At 46.8% G+C, this 16,045-nt stretch overlaps 1 protein-coding gene and 1 pseudogene across 1 annotated transcript in view; one reads left to right on the top strand and one right to left on the bottom strand.

Moving 5' to 3' along the window:
- The first annotated feature begins 841 nt into the window (after positions 1 to 841).
- On the top strand, positions 842 to 2,461 carry LOC123249739 (annotated as a pseudogene).
- A 6,045-nt stretch (positions 2,462 to 8,506) lies between these two features.
- ENTPD3 (ectonucleoside triphosphate diphosphohydrolase 3) overlaps positions 8,507 to 16,045 on the bottom strand; it is a 45,787-nt gene continuing 38,248 nt past the window's right edge. Inside the window, exons 9-12 of the mRNA XM_044678871.1 lie at positions 15,549 to 15,821; positions 15,275 to 15,385; positions 13,647 to 13,784; positions 8,507 to 8,746 (exon numbers count right to left, since the gene is read on the bottom strand). Of these exons, the coding sequence (XP_044534806.1) occupies positions 8,510 to 8,746; positions 13,647 to 13,784; positions 15,275 to 15,385; positions 15,549 to 15,821 (759 nt within the window). The 3' untranslated portion in view covers positions 8,507 to 8,509. The remainder of the gene's footprint in view (positions 8,747 to 13,646; positions 13,785 to 15,274; positions 15,386 to 15,548; positions 15,822 to 16,045) is intronic.

Genomic DNA, 16,045 nt, shown 5'->3' with positions numbered 1-16,045 from the left:
TCTCATCTTTGCAGTCACTGAACGGAAGGCGACGACGTTGCCCACAAAAAAGATGGCCCTGCAAGCGTCTAGACGTAGGACGCTCGGGGCGTGGCCTGAGCGCCCCGTCGCCCCACCCTAACCCACCTTCACTCTACCCGCTCCCGCTGCCCTAGAAGTGTCCCGAGTGCGCGCTTGCGCGGTGTGCCCAGCTGCTCCAGAGGAGGAGTTTGTGCTTCGGCCAGGTGGCCCTGGTGCGCGAGGGAGCCCAGGAGTGGAGGTGGGACCTAGGGAGGCGGGTTTCGTTCTTGCCCGGGCTGGTACGCTCTCCTGGGTCGGTGTGCCCGGCTGCCTGGCGCCTGTGGAGCATCTGCTGTGTGGCCGTGGGCAAGTGGCTCAACCTCTCTGTGCCTCGGATTTCCTCACCTGGAAATGGAGGGGCGCCACGCCCTCCCTGATTGATGTTGAGGGGTCCGAAGGGGCAGCCTCTGCCTCCTCTCATTTATTCCCCATTCCTTCTCTAGCCCTCCCATCCCCCCCCCAACAAGGGTGTCAATAGGTTTTAGAGCTGTAATCTGCGGGGCAGAGAAGGAGGAAGGACCTTGGAAATCCTGGGCAGCGGGTTTGGAGCTGGCGGTGACCCCAAGAGCAATGAGACATTTTACAGATGGAGAAACTGAGGCCCCAGAGGTCAAGGAACTTGCCCAGATCTGGTGGCCAGAGCACACCTTGAACCCAGAGCCCCTATTCCTGAGGCCCCTCCTCCCCTCCCCCTGCACCCCTGGGGTTGGGCAGGTGGGGGAGGGTGTGTATGGGATCCCCAGGTAGGTTATGGGGCTTTGTTTTGCTCCCCAGCCCCAGGATGGAGAAGCCAGCTGGAGCTAGGAAGAGAAAGTCCTTCCCACCTACCCCAGGAACCTCCCCGAAGCTGCCCTGCACCTGGGCTTCCCTCCTGCTCCTGTAAGTGTCCTCCGAGGGGCCTTGTGGGTCCTGTGGGGAAACTGAGGCTGAGCTCAACGAGCTCCGTGTTCCCTTTTCTCCTGCCAGGCCCGAGGACCCGGACCTGGATGCTGAACAGGAGGCCCAGCGGGAAGGACCCCCATGCCCTCTTTGGGCGGCGGGGAAGTGCTGGACCTCTCGGTCACCAGGCAGCGGGCTGGGGCAATGGTCAGCGCCGGGGCTGGCCAGGAGGACAAGCAGCAGGAGCGGCAGGAGGACATCGGCTTGCTCCAGCGCCAGAGCCTGATGGGGGGCCAGAAGAGGGGCATCTTGGGCGGCTGGCCGGTGGCTGCCCTGGTCCAGCTTCCAGTTCCCCAGGAGGCTGATGGGCTCGGGGGCCGGCCAGAAGTACCAGCGCTGCAGCGTCCAGCTCCTCCAGAACTACCCGTTCGCCCACTACTCCAGGCACCTGGACGGCGTCTTCTGTGGCCCCTGCTTCGTATTTAGCAGCCACAAAGAGGCCATCCTGGTGTCGACCCCTTTGAAGGATTGGTCCAACAGCAAGAAAATCCTGGAGAGGCACAGCAGGTCCAAAGAGCACGGCTGGGCGGCCCTCAAGACCGAGGCGTTCGCGGCCTTGGAGCGCACGAAGAAGCTGGCCGAGAGGGGTCAGCACGTCCTGAAGCAGATGGTCAGGATGGTCCTTCTGTGCGGAAGGCAGGACATCTCGCTGGGCCGCAGGCTCCCCGTCACCAAGGCCTTGGATGCCCTTTCTCGGTCCCTGGCTGAGCTGGACCCCCTACTGAGGGAGAGCCTGAGCCAAGCCCCCCACAGGACCCCCGGGACCCCCGGCGCCCCAGAACAGCTGCAGGAGCAGCTCATCCCGCTGATCAGCCTTCAGATCCGGGACAAGGTCCTGGCCAGGGTGAGGGCTGCCGGCTTCTTCAGCCTCCTAGCCGATGTGTCCATCCAGGAGGACATCGCCCTCTCCCTGCCGAGAAGGCCGGGTGGAAATCCATGAAGACCCCGTAGACTTCGTGGGGGCTTCTGACCTGGCAGAGGGGAGCCTGACCGAGCTCTGCCTGCGGAGGATTATGGCCTGGGGTCTGCGGAAGGAGCTCGTGCGGGGCTTCAGCTGCCACGGCCCCCGGAGCAGGCGGTTGGCCCAGATCCACGATGTCCTTCCTGAGGCCGTCTCCTCGGCCTCCACAAAGCACCCGCTGACCACCGCCATCCTCTGCTCCTACAGCCTGTGGCCAGTCACCAAGTTACTGGACACGCTGACCAAAATCTCCCTGGTGCTGAAATCATCTGCAGAGCGCTTTGGCCTTCGGCCCCTGGCACTAAAGGTCTTCCTGGATGGTGATAGCCACCCTGGGGAGGAAGAGGAGGAGGAGGAGGAGAAGGACCCCCCTCTGGAGGCGCGGGGGGCAGCGAGGGCCCCCAGGGGGCTCCCCTCATGGATCTGCTCAGCTCCATGGAGGACTCCTGGATCAGGAAAAACCTACATTTGAAGCTTACCTTTGTCAGATACTTGGTGTGACCCTAGACAAGTCACTTAACCAAGTCCTCTGGTTCCAAAGCTGCTTTAGTTAAAGCGCCGCCCTTTATAGAGAAAGGGACCAGTGCAGGTCTGCTTTGTTCCCTAGAGTCTTGTTAGGGAGCTGCCAGGGAATAATAGGATGCTAAGTGACTTGCCCAGGGTCACACAGCCTGCATGGGCCAGAAGCAGGACTTGAACTCCTGGCTTTGAGATCCATTCTGCTACCCTCTCTACCGTGCGTCCTTTGTCTTTCATATTCCATAAAGATTAGATTTGTGATGCCTGATGTTTGATTGGGGTTTTGTTTTTTAGTTTAAGATTTACGCCCTGCCTGTTGGTCCAGTTTCGTTTGGGAGACGAAGCACGATAGAAATAGAAAACAGAACATTTACCAAAACTCTAGACAAAGAGAGGTTGCTGGGAGCCAGAGAGCTTTCTCAGGTTTCTTTTTTCCCATCTAGAGCCTTGGGTGAAGTCAAGTGATTTGGCAGCTGAGGCCAAAACAGAGTCTGTGGCGTTCTTGTTGGGACAAAGCAGGCGAGCCTTTGGCCGCAACTGGAGCGACGGGGACTCCTTCCGGAAAGGGGAAAGCCTGACCCCGAGGCCGGACCTCCAAAGGGTTTCCGTAGGACCGTATGCTGGGAGACGATGGGCAGCTCTGCCTCGCTGACATCCAGTTTGTGCTCCAGTCAAAAGACATCCTCAGTGAGGTCATTCCGGTCCCCTTTGAGTACAAAGACAACCAGTGAGCCAACCAGCAGACGAGAAAAGTGAGGCTGAGATCCGAACCCAGGGCTTCCCAACTCCACATCTAGCAGTCTGCCCACTACACCACACTGCCTTTTACCAGAGCTTCCCTACAACCTGAACGTTTTACTTCATCTGCTCTAACCATAGTCCAAAGTCTTTCCAGCTGGCCCCAAGAGAGATTCTGGTTCCCTTAAAACGGCCCAAACCCTCCCAGCAGGAAATGGAAGTAAATGGAAGCCTTCTCCTGTGAGGCCAGCCTCCTTTACTGGATGAAGGGATTTCTCCTTTTAAGGCTGCTTAGCACCCTTCATCCTTTCCTCAAGCCTTAGCTTTCATTCTTAACCTTTTGTACACTTTCCTCAAAGAAAAGGGTAGGATTTAGAGGAGAGGAGGTGGAAGGCCTTAGTGAAAGGCTTTGTTTCCTGAGAAGTTTGATTAAGGCCTGATAAAGTTTCCTTCCTTTAGGCAAATCTGGAAAGGACTTTAGCCTGAAGAAATATTTATTTTTAAATATTTTCAATTGAACTAAAAGAGGTTTTGATGTACTTATATACAAGAGAAGGCCAGAGCCCACCACTCCACTAGGTGGTCTTTCTTCTCTCCTCCCCAACTGCTCTTCCCTCTTCTCCTCTCTCTCTCTCTCTGTCTCTGTCTCTCTTCTCTGTCTCTCTCTGTGTCTCCCTCCTCTCCGTCTCTCACTTTCACTCTCTCTGTCTCTCTTGTCTCTGTGTCTCTTCTCTCTGTCTCTCTCCCCCTCTCCTTTCCCTCCCTCTCTCTTCTTCTCCCCCCCACCTTTCTCTTTCTCTCTTCCTCGCTCCCTCTTTCCCTTCTTCTGCCTGTTTCTTTTCTTTGGTTTTACAAAGAGTTATTTACTTTGCAGATAGAGCAAGAAGAGATGTACAAATATCCTGGCCAGTCTTAAGGTCTATACTCTCCCCTACACCGCCTCATTCTCTGGAGGAATAGACTCAGAATTTGGTTGAGTTCCTACATAGCTCTCTAATCTAAGCTCACGTCCAGGTGTGGCATCACTGCCAGCCGAGCCCTTTTCTCAGCTTCTCCAGGGCTGACGTCCTGAAGGTCACTTGAAGTGGGCAGCGTTGATGCTGCACTGGGTCCAGAAATCGGGTCAAACTTCCAAGGTGGGAAGCTCCAATCTCCTTCATCCAGACGGTGAGAGAACAGCGGCAGAGGTCAAGCAAGGCCTGTTTCTTCAGGCCAGGTGGCCACCAACCTCCTCTTAGGAGATGTTTCTCATCTGACTCTGCGAGTGAGGCTGTTGCTGAACGAAGCAAAGGAAGATCCTTTCCCCTGGATTTCATGACAGCTGGCAGTCTGGCATGGGGAGCCGCCTCACTCTCCAGTTTCTAGTTCTTTCTCTGGCCTTATCCTTCCTAGAATTGGTTTCAGCACTGGGCCAGGGCATTGGAGAAGTTGAGGCCAAATAGCTATCACTGGCCATAGCCTGTTTTCAGTTCTCCTGGTGCCAGTCCTAGTCACCATAAACAGAGACATGGCCGTGGCCCCTGGAAGCCCAAGCATCCAACTGCTCTTACCCACATGGTGGCCAGGATCTTCATTCCAACTAGTTTTCTGTGGTACCCACCCATCCACCCAAATGGTGGCTCTAAAGGCTCTCAGAAGGGCCAACAAAGGAAGGGGATAAAAAGCCTTAATTCTACCTGTCCAGATCTTGTCCCCCTCTTGTCCAGTTTCTTTCTCCAGAGCAGCTCCCGTACCAGGGTAGTCGGGCCTCCACATTCCCCAGCAGCCACTGCTCCTTCCCTCGCCATCCTCAAAGAGCATGGTGGTCCGACTCTTCCAGGCTTTTCTCTGGCCTCAGACTATCATCACTTAGGGCCCAGGGGAGGAGGATCCCCAAGAATGGAGGAGTAGTAACTCAGAACACATAAGGGTTAGACCCAGATTACAGAGGAAAAATGGCAACTCATAAGACCCACCTCACAGGTTTGGAAATTGATGACCCTCTAAGTGGTACTTTGGACTGGGCTGATGTAGGAAAGCTTCCTGGAGGAGAAACCTTTCCTGGTCCCCAAGCTGTGAGGACATCCCCTTCCCAAACTATCTGAGAGTCAGTTTTTACATATTTTCTATATGTGAACATAGAATTTGTCTCCCCCACTAGAATGTAAGCTTCCTGAGGACAGACATTATTTCACTTCTGTCTCTGGTTTTTAGTTCAGTGTTTGTCATAGAATATGCAATTAGTAGATGATGCTGAGGGGCAGCTAAGTGACTCAATAGAGAACCAGGCCTCTGGAGATGTGAGGTCCTGGGTTCAAATTTGGCCTCAGACACTTCCTAGCTTGGTGACCCTGGGCAAGTCACTTAACCCCCATTGTCTTACCTTTATCACTCTTCTGCCTTGGAACTGATGCAGGGCATTGATTCTGAGACAGAAGGTGAAGGGTTAAAAAAAGATGCTGCTGATTGATTGTTGTTGTTTCTTCTTCCTTTTTGAAGAAGCCTGATGGCATCACAGGTAATATCTTGACTTGTGCATGAATTGGATTGAAATGAGGCCAAGTTGCCCAAAGTCGTCAGCCTTGCTCTGTCTTCCAAAGCCATCCAAGTCCAGTGGGAGGGAAGACAAAAGTCAGGATGGCCAGTGATGGCCCAGGATGCAGGGGAAGACCTTGGCCTCTTCCATGTCTGACCCAGCCCTGAGCGCTCCACAGCACGCGTTTCAGCCGTCTTCATGGCCATTGGGACAAATCGGTCTCAACCCCCCAGTCTGCCAGGAAAGTCTTCACATGCTTTATTGATGGATGAGCGAGGAGAATCACCTAATTCATTCCTGACGCTGAGCCCTGGCTCTCCTCCCACTCACTGGAAGAGGGACCCCACACCATGAAACACCCTCGCTTTATTGTCACTTATCTCAATCTCCACACAGCTCTGGGCAAGTCCCCTAACTGCTTTCTGCCTCAGTTTCCTCAACTGTAAAATGGGAATAATAATAGCAACCTACCTCCCAGGGTTGTTTTGAGAAAGATGTTGGTAAAGCATTTAGCACAGTGCCTGGCACATAGACACTATATAAATGCTAGTTGTTTATTATTATTATTATTATTATTATTCCCTTTCTCCTTCTGGTGATATGGGATACGTGCCTTGGGCTGAGAGAACACAGGGGAACCTTTCCTCATGGAGATCTTCCATGGCTCCCCTCAGACGCCTTTGCTGCCTCTCCAAAGTGCCTCAGTGGTCCAGTGATACCCCCTCTGCTTTGCTTGGGTAGAGCCTGGTCCTCCCTGAGGCACTGGGCCGCTAGTGCTCAGAGGAGCAGCAGCGAGGGGCCAAAGCCACCACAGAGGGGTCTAGTGATGTGGAGTTTGCAGTCCAGGATCAACCCATCAATAAACACTTATTAAGCACCTACTCTGTGTAAGGCACTGTGCTCAACCAACTGTGAATATACTATTCAGATGGTACAGATGGGCTGCAAAATGGGGGCTGCCTGTAAGCAGACCTAGCTCAGTTTCTCATTCATAAAAACTCTTTAAGTTAGTTTTAAACACTTTTAACATTTCTCAGATAATGCTTTAGGAATATTAGAGGTGTGTGTGTGTGTGTGTGTGTGTGGGAGGATTATTCACGTTAACAAACACACACACTTTCCAGCCAAGGACAAGTTCTCATCCTTTATTTCATACATCAAATGCCACCGTTTTAAGTCACTTGATTTTTGATTTGTAAAACTGTTTTGGAATCTGACCTTCGTGCCCTGAATTCAAAAGTGAGGGCGGCTTCCCACACCCGACGCGTCCGGGATCTCTGGATGAAGAGGTCTACACGGTCCAAAGTCCAGGTCCAAGACCTGTAGACTTGGGAAGGAAACGGACGGTTAAGTTATGAGCTGAGGATTTTCATTCCGGTTTTCTTTTTAAAGGCGTCAAGCACGCCTGTGGGGGTGGTAGGAAATCCAACACGACCCATGAAATCCCCAAAGCACACACTAAGCACCGAGTGTGTGGCAGCCACGGGGGATCCAAAGGAGATTCCGAATAAAGCCCCTGCTGGCCCTCCAGGTGCTCACATTGTACGAGGATGGGCCGAACTAGATGCCCTCCAAAGCTCGGAATCAATGCTCTCCTCCATTTCCAGTGACTGGCTAGCTGGCAGCCCAAGGCAAAAGGCCAACCCAAGCGATGACTTGGTATCCAAGGATTCTATGCCGGAGGGAGCCGGACGATGGAGGGTCCGGCTTCAAGTGCTAATAAGGAGGCTGGAATCAGGGCAGGGGAGAGTCTAAGTGGGCAGAACAGAACAGAGCAGAGGGTGATACCATTTCTGCAATAGCGGGCCACCTCTCGTGAAGCCAAGAACGGAGAAACATTTGGCATTCCTTCGTTCTACAAGGATAAGGATTAAGGAATGAAGAAAGGGATTCCTGGGTTGGATTCCTCTTCGGAGTAGAGCTGAGTAACATCCTGGTGCCCAGCAGAGTCGCTCTAATACCCAAAGGTTAATAGGAGACCTTGGCGTGGGGTATTCCAGCCAGGAAGACCCTTAGGGCAGGGAGGTGCCATTTAAGAGTTAATAATAGAAGGACACAAGATTGAGCCGCTTGACCATCTCACAGGTCCTAATGGGCATTACAAAGCACTGTGTTTTCCACAAAGAACAATCCAATTGAATAAACATTTATTAAGTGACTACTGTATGCCAGGCACAGTTTTCTGAGAATTCTGGTGTTTCAGACCTGACTTCAAGGATGCTGCTTTCTTTCAAATTCATGAGTCAGAGGGTATGTTTCTTGGGGAGGCAAGATGGAAGATGATCCCTGGAGAGTCTTTTCTGTGCCGCTGCTTATTTTAAAATGAGAGGACCTTCAGGCTAGAAGACTTCTGCAATGTCTGTCCTTGAATGTTCACAGAATCGAAGGATTGAATATTGAGAGCAGAGGGGGCCTTCGAGGTCATCTAGTCTAACCCGCTTCTTCTCAAGGCGAGGTATCGGAGACCCAGAGAGGGACGAGGACTTGCCTGAGGTCACCCGGGTTCGAGGACTCATTCCTACCCGGGTTTCCTGACTCCAATCCAATGACACTTGCTCCCTTCTCTTCTCTAACCTGCCTTGGGATGAATTGATGAGATGGAGGGTTGTTGGAGGGGAGGGAAGGCAGATAAAGAAGGTCAAGCTCAGGGGCTTCCTCCAGGGAGGTCTCCTTGGATCCTCCTTTCTCCCACGCGTTCTGCTTCGTGCGTCCCTGCCGAGCTCTGCCTTGCCCACTCCTGAATGCCTTCCCACTCACCAAGTCCAGCTCTCCGGGGCTCACTCGGCATCAAAGCCGGGATGGATGACATGCTGGGAGCTGCTCTGCAGCCTGGCCACCACGCAGAGGTAAACCAGGAAAACCAGGCAGAGCAGGGCCACCCCAGCGAAGAAGAACATGACTCCCGTGAACACCTGGGGCTTCATGGGGAGCTGGATCTGGGGGCTCTCGGCCGGAATCATGTTGGTGAGGTTCAGCATGTAGCCCAGAGACCAAGCAATACTGCTATTCTCCACCTGGAGGGGGGAAAGGAGAAGCCTCAGACCGGGTGGGGGGAGGCCAGAAGCTCCAATAACAGGGCTGGGACAGTAGAGTACAATGGCGACAGAACTGAACGTGGGGTTGGGAGGGATGAGTTCAAATTCTACCTTGGAAGACTCACATATTATCCCAAATGTGATAATATTTCTAAAGCATCAGCACAGTGCCTGGCACAGAGTAGGCGCTTCATCAACATGTATTCCCTTCCTTTCCCTGCCTTGATGCTTACTAGTAGTCCCTTCAGGTTTCTGAGCCTCTTTTTTCTTATTTTAAATACGTAATTAATTAATAATAGTAATACTGTCTGCTATAGCTATCTCAGGATAGAACTCTCCCACCAAGCAAGCCCTCTCCCCAACTCCATTACTTTCTTTCATAGATATAGAGCTGGAGGAGATTCTATAGGCTGAATCTGACTCCTTCATTTTACAGATGAAGAAACTGAGGCAGATAGGTGAAGTCACTTGCTCAAAGTATCACAGCTAAGCAGTGTCTGAAGCTGGATTTGAATCCAGGTCTTCCTGACTCCAGGACTGGTGCCCTCTATCTATCTATTCATTGTTCCATGTACAGACTTTGTACGTTCTTCCCTGGGTAGCGGCGTTTCCCCCTGACACAATACAAGTTCCATCAGGATGACTGTCTTTGACTTTTGTCTCGGTATCCTCCTCACTCAGCTCTGTCCATGGTAGGTACTTAATGTTTTTTGAACTGACTGAGAAATGCTTTCTAAGTAGCCCCGGCACACATTATCTCAATATGTCTCCAATGTTTTACAAGCTCTCTATAACTTGGTGTCCTCATCTGTACAATGAGGGGATTTAACTATGTGACCCATAGCTGTCCACTATGAGTGGTGTGGTGGACAGAGTGGCAGGACTGGAGTCAGAAAGAGTTGAATCCAAATTCAACCTTGGATATTTACTAGCTGTGTGACCCTGGCCAAGTCACATCACCCTGTTTACCTCAGTTTCCTCATCTGTAAAATGAAATGGAGAAGGAAATGGCAAACTAGCCATGTGACTCTAGGCAAGTTACTTCACCCTGTTTGCCTCAGTTTCCTCTTCTGTAAAATGAGCTGGAGAAGGAAATGGCAAATTACTCCAATGTCTGTCAAGAAAAGCCCAAATAGGATCACAAAGAGTTGGACAAAAAGTGACTGAACAACAAATAAGCTGCCCTTCCAATGCTAATTTGGGATCTTATGGCATATATCTATCTATATGACATGGCAGTCCTTTGGGTACCATACCTTATGGAGGAGCCAGTGCCCAAAATGGAAGAGATCATCTGTCCAAGTTGGGTTTGGGTGGGCAAATACTTTATAGGAAAAACAGCAGAAAACTTGATGTGATTCCTTTAAGACTGGGGAATAGAAAAGATGGTAGGAGAAAGGACCAGGAATCAGAGGCTTAGTTTTAGATCATGGCTCTGACACGTGCTGTGTGACCTCCATATCGCCAAGACTCATTTTCCTTTCCTGGCAAAAGGGAAGAGGGTTGGACTAACTGCCCTTTGAGGTCCTTTGCAGACCTAGAATATCTGAACTTTATCATTACAGCAGTTAATCTAGAACTCTTTTCTTTACTTCTCCTTTCCCTATTTTCCCCTTACTTATTTCTTGTCCTCTCCCAATGTCTGGCTCAATTCAATAAATAGAACCTTTCTGAGATGGACATTACTCTCTGCCTTTTTCCATGAAAGAGAAATAAGTGGCAAAAGGGAAAGAGAAAGGAAAAGGAGGGAGAGTGAAACATAGAATATGTGAAAAGAGAGAACAAGAAAAAAGGGAAGGAAGGAGAAAGAAAAAATGAAAAGAGGGAAAGAGAAAGAGAAGACAGAGAAAAGGAGAAAAGAGAAGGAAAGAGAAAAAAGAAAAGAAAGAGAAAAAAGAAGGAAGGAATTAAGGGAAGGAGGGAGAGAATAAAGAGGGCAATTCACCAATTTTATATGCAATATAAAATTTTTAACCTCCTACATAGTAGCCTCAGATGAAATTTGTACAATTCCCTAACAAAACTAATTCTGTATTTCTTGCAGTGCACTCAATAGTCATAATTCTCCTTTGGAGAATGAGGATGTTTTTGTTGTCTTAAACTCAATGTAGTTTGCAGGGATAAGATGTGAATTGTGCAGGTAATTAGATAACATGTTAGTTAGAAGCTGGGCCTGGAGTCAGGAAGATTCATCTTCTTGAGTTCAAATCTGGCCTCAGACACTTACTAGCTTGGGTTACCATTTGCCTCAGTTTCCTCATCTGCCAAATGAGCTGGAGAAGTAAAATGGCAAATCATTCTAGTATCTTAGCATAGGAAATCCATAATGGGATCATGAAGAGTCAGATATGAAAGAAAATGACTGAACAACATGCAGACCATTTTTCTTGTTAAGCTGATTCCACATCTATTTCTATCAAGAGTGAGATCATCAGTGGATGCCATCTAAAAGTCATAACTACATAATTTTAATTAGATTCTTTAGGAAAAGAAAGTAGCCCAAAGAACTGGTGTGATATGTTGATGCATGTCACAAGGTCCCAAATTAGTACTGGAAGAGCAATTCATTTGTTGGTTCAGTCATTTTTCAGTCTGACTCATAATGATTCCATTTGGGTTTTCTTAGCAAAGATACTGGACTGGATCAATAATCATATGAAAAAATCTAAATCCTTCTTGATTAGAGAAATGCAAATTAAAGTGCTCTGAGGTAACACCTTATACCTATCAGACTGTCCAATATGCCAGTAAAAGAAGATGATGAATGTTGGAAGGAATATGGCAAAATTGGGACACTAATGCATTGCTGATGAACTGATCCAACCATTCTAGAGGGTAATTTGGAATTATGCCCAAAGGGCTATAAAAGAATGCATAACTTTTGATGCAGCAATGCCACCCTCTAGGTCTGTATCCCAAAGAGATAAAAAAAATGGGAAAGGATCTGTTTGTACAAAAATATTTCTAGCTGCTCTTTTTGTGGTGGCAAAGAATTGGAAACTAAAAGGATGTCCCTCAACTGAAGAATGGCTGAACAAATTGTGGTAGATGATGGCAATGGAATACTATTGTGCTAAAAGGAGTGATGAACAGGATGATAACAGAAAGAGCTGGAAAACCTCCATGAACTGATGCAGAGTGAAATAAGCAGAACCAGGAGAACATTATACATAGTAACAGCAACATTGTGGAATGATCAAATGTGAAAGACTTTGCTACTAACAACAATGCAACAATCCAGGACAATTCTAAGGGACTTGTGAAAAAGAATGCTATCCACCCCTAGAGAAAACTGTTGGAGTAGAAATGCAGATGAAAAATGTGATTTATTACTTGTTTATTTGGGTATATGATTTAGGGTTTTAATTTTTTAAGATTATTTACTTATAAAAATGAATGATATAGAAATATATTTTGTGTGATAATACATATATAACCCAGATTGAATTGCTTGTCAGCTCTGGGAGGAGGGAGGAAAGAAGGGAAGGAGACAACATGAATCATTTAACTTCAGAAAACTTACATGGAAATTTATTAAAATTAAAAAATAAATTAAAAAAAGATACTGGAGTGGTTTGCCACTTCTTTCTTCAGTTCATTTGGCAGATGAGGAAACTGAGGCTCCCCTTATATAGCTAAATCATCTTTGGCCTTCTCATATTCCCAAGACCTAAAAACTCTTCCTGGGTTCAAAGGAAATGGGGAACTAACAAGGTATAAACAAGATGGTACTTCAGCCAAAATGAAAACCTCCCAGCCTGTAAGGCCCTTGAAGGGCCAGTGTACTCACTCTCCCAGATTAGGCAGGAGCATCCCAAAACATTAGCAAATCTTCTAAAAGGAGACCTCTCAGCCTCTTTAGGCAAGTATAGACTTCATGATTTTTCACCATTTAGAGCTACCCTAAATCCCTCATGCTATAATTTTAACCCTCAACCTGGCTTCAGTGAAGAAGAGAGAAGAGTTGCCACCATCTTCTTTAAAGGGAGGAGGGAAATGTAGAGGACGGTGAGTACAGAATTCAGAATCAGAGGACCTGGGTTCATATTCCAACTTGACTATTTAGTAGCCATGTGACCTCAAAGTCAGTTCTCTCTGGCCTCAGTTTCCTCATCTGTAAAATGAAGGGGGCATTGTAAGTCCCTTTCAAATTTAAATCTAATACCTTCCTATTCAGAGCCATCATTATTAAATTACTCAAAGATTTAGTTCCTTAACTCCCTTTACCAATCTTGGGCAACAACCCTATGTCCATTTAAAGGTAGGGTCAAGAAGATGCTTACCTCAAAATTCTTCAGCTCCCTCATTAATGTATTAATTAGAAATCTTGAACCTTTGGACTCCATCTCCCAGAATTCTTTTCTCAAAGGCTTAAAAAAAATTCTGAGAATTTTATCCCTTTGTGGTTGGTCAAATTGTGAGAATTAAAATTAATATTGAAAATACTCCAAATATTATATTTATAAAGTTTATTAAGACTAACTCGGAGCAAAGGAAAATAAAAACTAGAGAGCTCACCCAGCTGTAAACACAGGAAAAGAGAGAGAGAGAGAGAGAGAGAGAGAGAGAGAGAGAGAGAGAGAGGCGGAATTACAGCCAACTATATACAAAAAACATAAGCATGCAACTTGGGGACAAAGGGAAAAGGATGCTGGGTAATGAAAAAAGAATTCTGGGAGATAGAGTCCAAAGGGTCAAGATTTCTAATTAATACATTAGCCCATAGAAGCACCATGCCGTAGTCTGATAAAAGTTGAATTTAATAAGAGTAAAATTCACCAACATCTCATTTTCTAAATTTCTTTCATGTTAATGCATTTACTTAAGGAGGGAGGAATAATGGGAGAGAAGAATCAGTATCCTTTTTTTCCCCACTTACTTCTTTTTTAAAATGTATTTTTGGCCAAGTCTCTCTTGTAAATTTGTAGCCATATATTAGCAGATGATAGATATAGTGAGCGGAGAAACAGTAGGAGCGGGCATACACCTCGTCAAACTTGGGCAGCATCAGAGGAAGCTAGAAAATAGATTTAAAAAACATACAGACATAGCAGAGGCATGTTAGACACACATTTGTGGATTTGTGCCTTTCAGAACACATAAATGTCTAAGGGTGGAGATACTAAAAGGCACCTACATTTATTCCCAGGATTAAAGTGAGAAAGCATTAAGATTTAATTTACAGAACAGGCAATTTTCCAAAGTGGATATAAAAAAGTTAGTAATCACTTGGGAAAAAAAAACATGCTCAAACACATTAATAACCAAATTGAAACAACTTTTAAGATTCTAACTAGTACTCATCAAAATCGTCAAAGACGGGGGCAGCTGGGTAGCTCAGGAGATTGAGAGCCAGGCCTAGAGACGGGAGGTCCTGGGTTCAAATCTGGCCTCAGACACTTCCCAGCTGTGTGACCCTGAGCAGGTCACTTGACCCCCATTGCCCACTCTTACCACTCTTCCACCTAGGAGCCAATACACAGAAGTTGTTAAGGGTTTAAAAAAGAAATTTAAAAAAAATCATCAAAGATAATGAAAAGCCGAGAAAGTCAATGCTAGAGGAAAAAACAAATAAACACATTCATTACTGGTAGCATTGCAACACACACAGTTAACTTTCTGAAAAGGAATGTAGCCATGCAAATAAAAGCTGTAAAAAGAATTCTATCCTCTGAGTATATATTTTTATTGTTGGGAAAATACTTTGAAAGTATTATCAAAAATAACAAAAACTTGAAAGCTTAAAGATTTTCTCAATTCCTTCCAGGAGTTCTTCAAGCAAAGGACAGATGACTCCTTGGATGGGTAGGCTGGGGGATGGATTCTTGCTTAGACATGGGTTAGACAAGATGAACTCTAACATCTCTTTCAACTCTGAGATGCTGTGCTCTCTGGGTAAAAATTAGAGGCAACCTGGATATCTTACAAAAGGAGAATAAAGAAATGATGCTCCATTCACGTCATGTAATATATAATGCAATTCATATGGATATGCAAAGAAAGATAAAGACACCTGGAAGAACATTTATGAAATACTACAAAATAAACAAAAAAAGAGAGTAATACGGCCTCTCTGTGGCTGTAGAAGAGAGAAAGTCCATGAGAATGAATGGAAGAATCTTGATGGAGACATAGAGGGGCTGAATGAAAAGTTCTTGGGACATTTTAAACATTACAATTTATTTGTCTAAAGGTAAATAATTGAAAAGCACATTTAGCTGGCCTTTCTGATTGTTGCTGTTTTGTGATTTAGACAATCACTAAAGAAATAATCGTTGTGTCCACAGGTAGATCACTACTGTTGAGACTTAGAGAGTCCGCCAGTATCTCCTATCTGCAGGTATTCTCCGAAGTGTTGGGATACAAGGACAGACAACAACCCAAGACAAACCGGTCCCTCCTCTCGAGGAGCTCCCAGGAGAGGAATGGAGGAAACAATATGCAAACAATAATGTACCAACAAGATTCTTACAAGGCTTTTGACACTTCAGAAGAAGCCCCACTGACCTGACTCCAGCTCTGTAGGCAGAAATCCCAGGTGCTTGCGTTAAAGGCATCTAAAGAAAAGCTGCCCGTGAGATTCAAAGCATGGGCGATATAGTAGAATCCAGAAAAAGCCTGTAATTCAAACCAGACAAAAGCAATTTTCTTCTTCGGATGGCTATAAAAGGGGGGAGGTGTGTGAGGGAGTGGGTGAGATATTTGTGGGGGGAGGGATGAAGGGTTGAGAAATTCCTCTTGAAGAAAGAGAAATGAAATCTTCCGTGAGATTCGGTCTTACCACAAATGTTCCTTTAACCGTTGGCTGATAGACCCTGTCAAATGAACAGTTTTCCCAGTTGCGACAGACTTGAAAGTCAAAGAGGGAATACACCTTTTCTCTGCACAAAGTAGGGTCCCCAGTTCCTTCCAAGACAATTGAGTATCCCGAGTCATAGTTGGTTGGTCTGAACTCTTCTGTGCACAGACTTCCAAAGATGTGTTCCATTGTTAGGGTAGTCACGTAATCCCGAGGGTAACAGGGGTTGACCACCTTGCCTTTGTCTGTTGAATTCTGTAGGTTTGGAAATAATAAGGCATAAGAGTCTTAATTCTCTGATTAAAAATTGTATTCTGGAAATGGCATAAGATTCTCCAACACACTGTACTTAAATATTTATCCTGTGTAATTAGAATTTTGTACCCTTGAACTACAATTCCCAAGATCCCACTTTCATCCTCACATTACGTCCTTACGTTTTGGAGGTAAAGTTTCTATAAGCCCGCCCCTCCCTCCCT

Source organism: Gracilinanus agilis, chromosome 5 (assembly GCF_016433145.1).
Source record: "Gracilinanus agilis isolate LMUSP501 chromosome 5, AgileGrace, whole genome shotgun sequence".
NCBI lineage: Eukaryota > Metazoa > Chordata > Mammalia > Didelphimorphia > Didelphidae > Gracilinanus > Gracilinanus agilis.
This window is presented reverse-complemented; position numbering and strand designations above follow the sequence as displayed.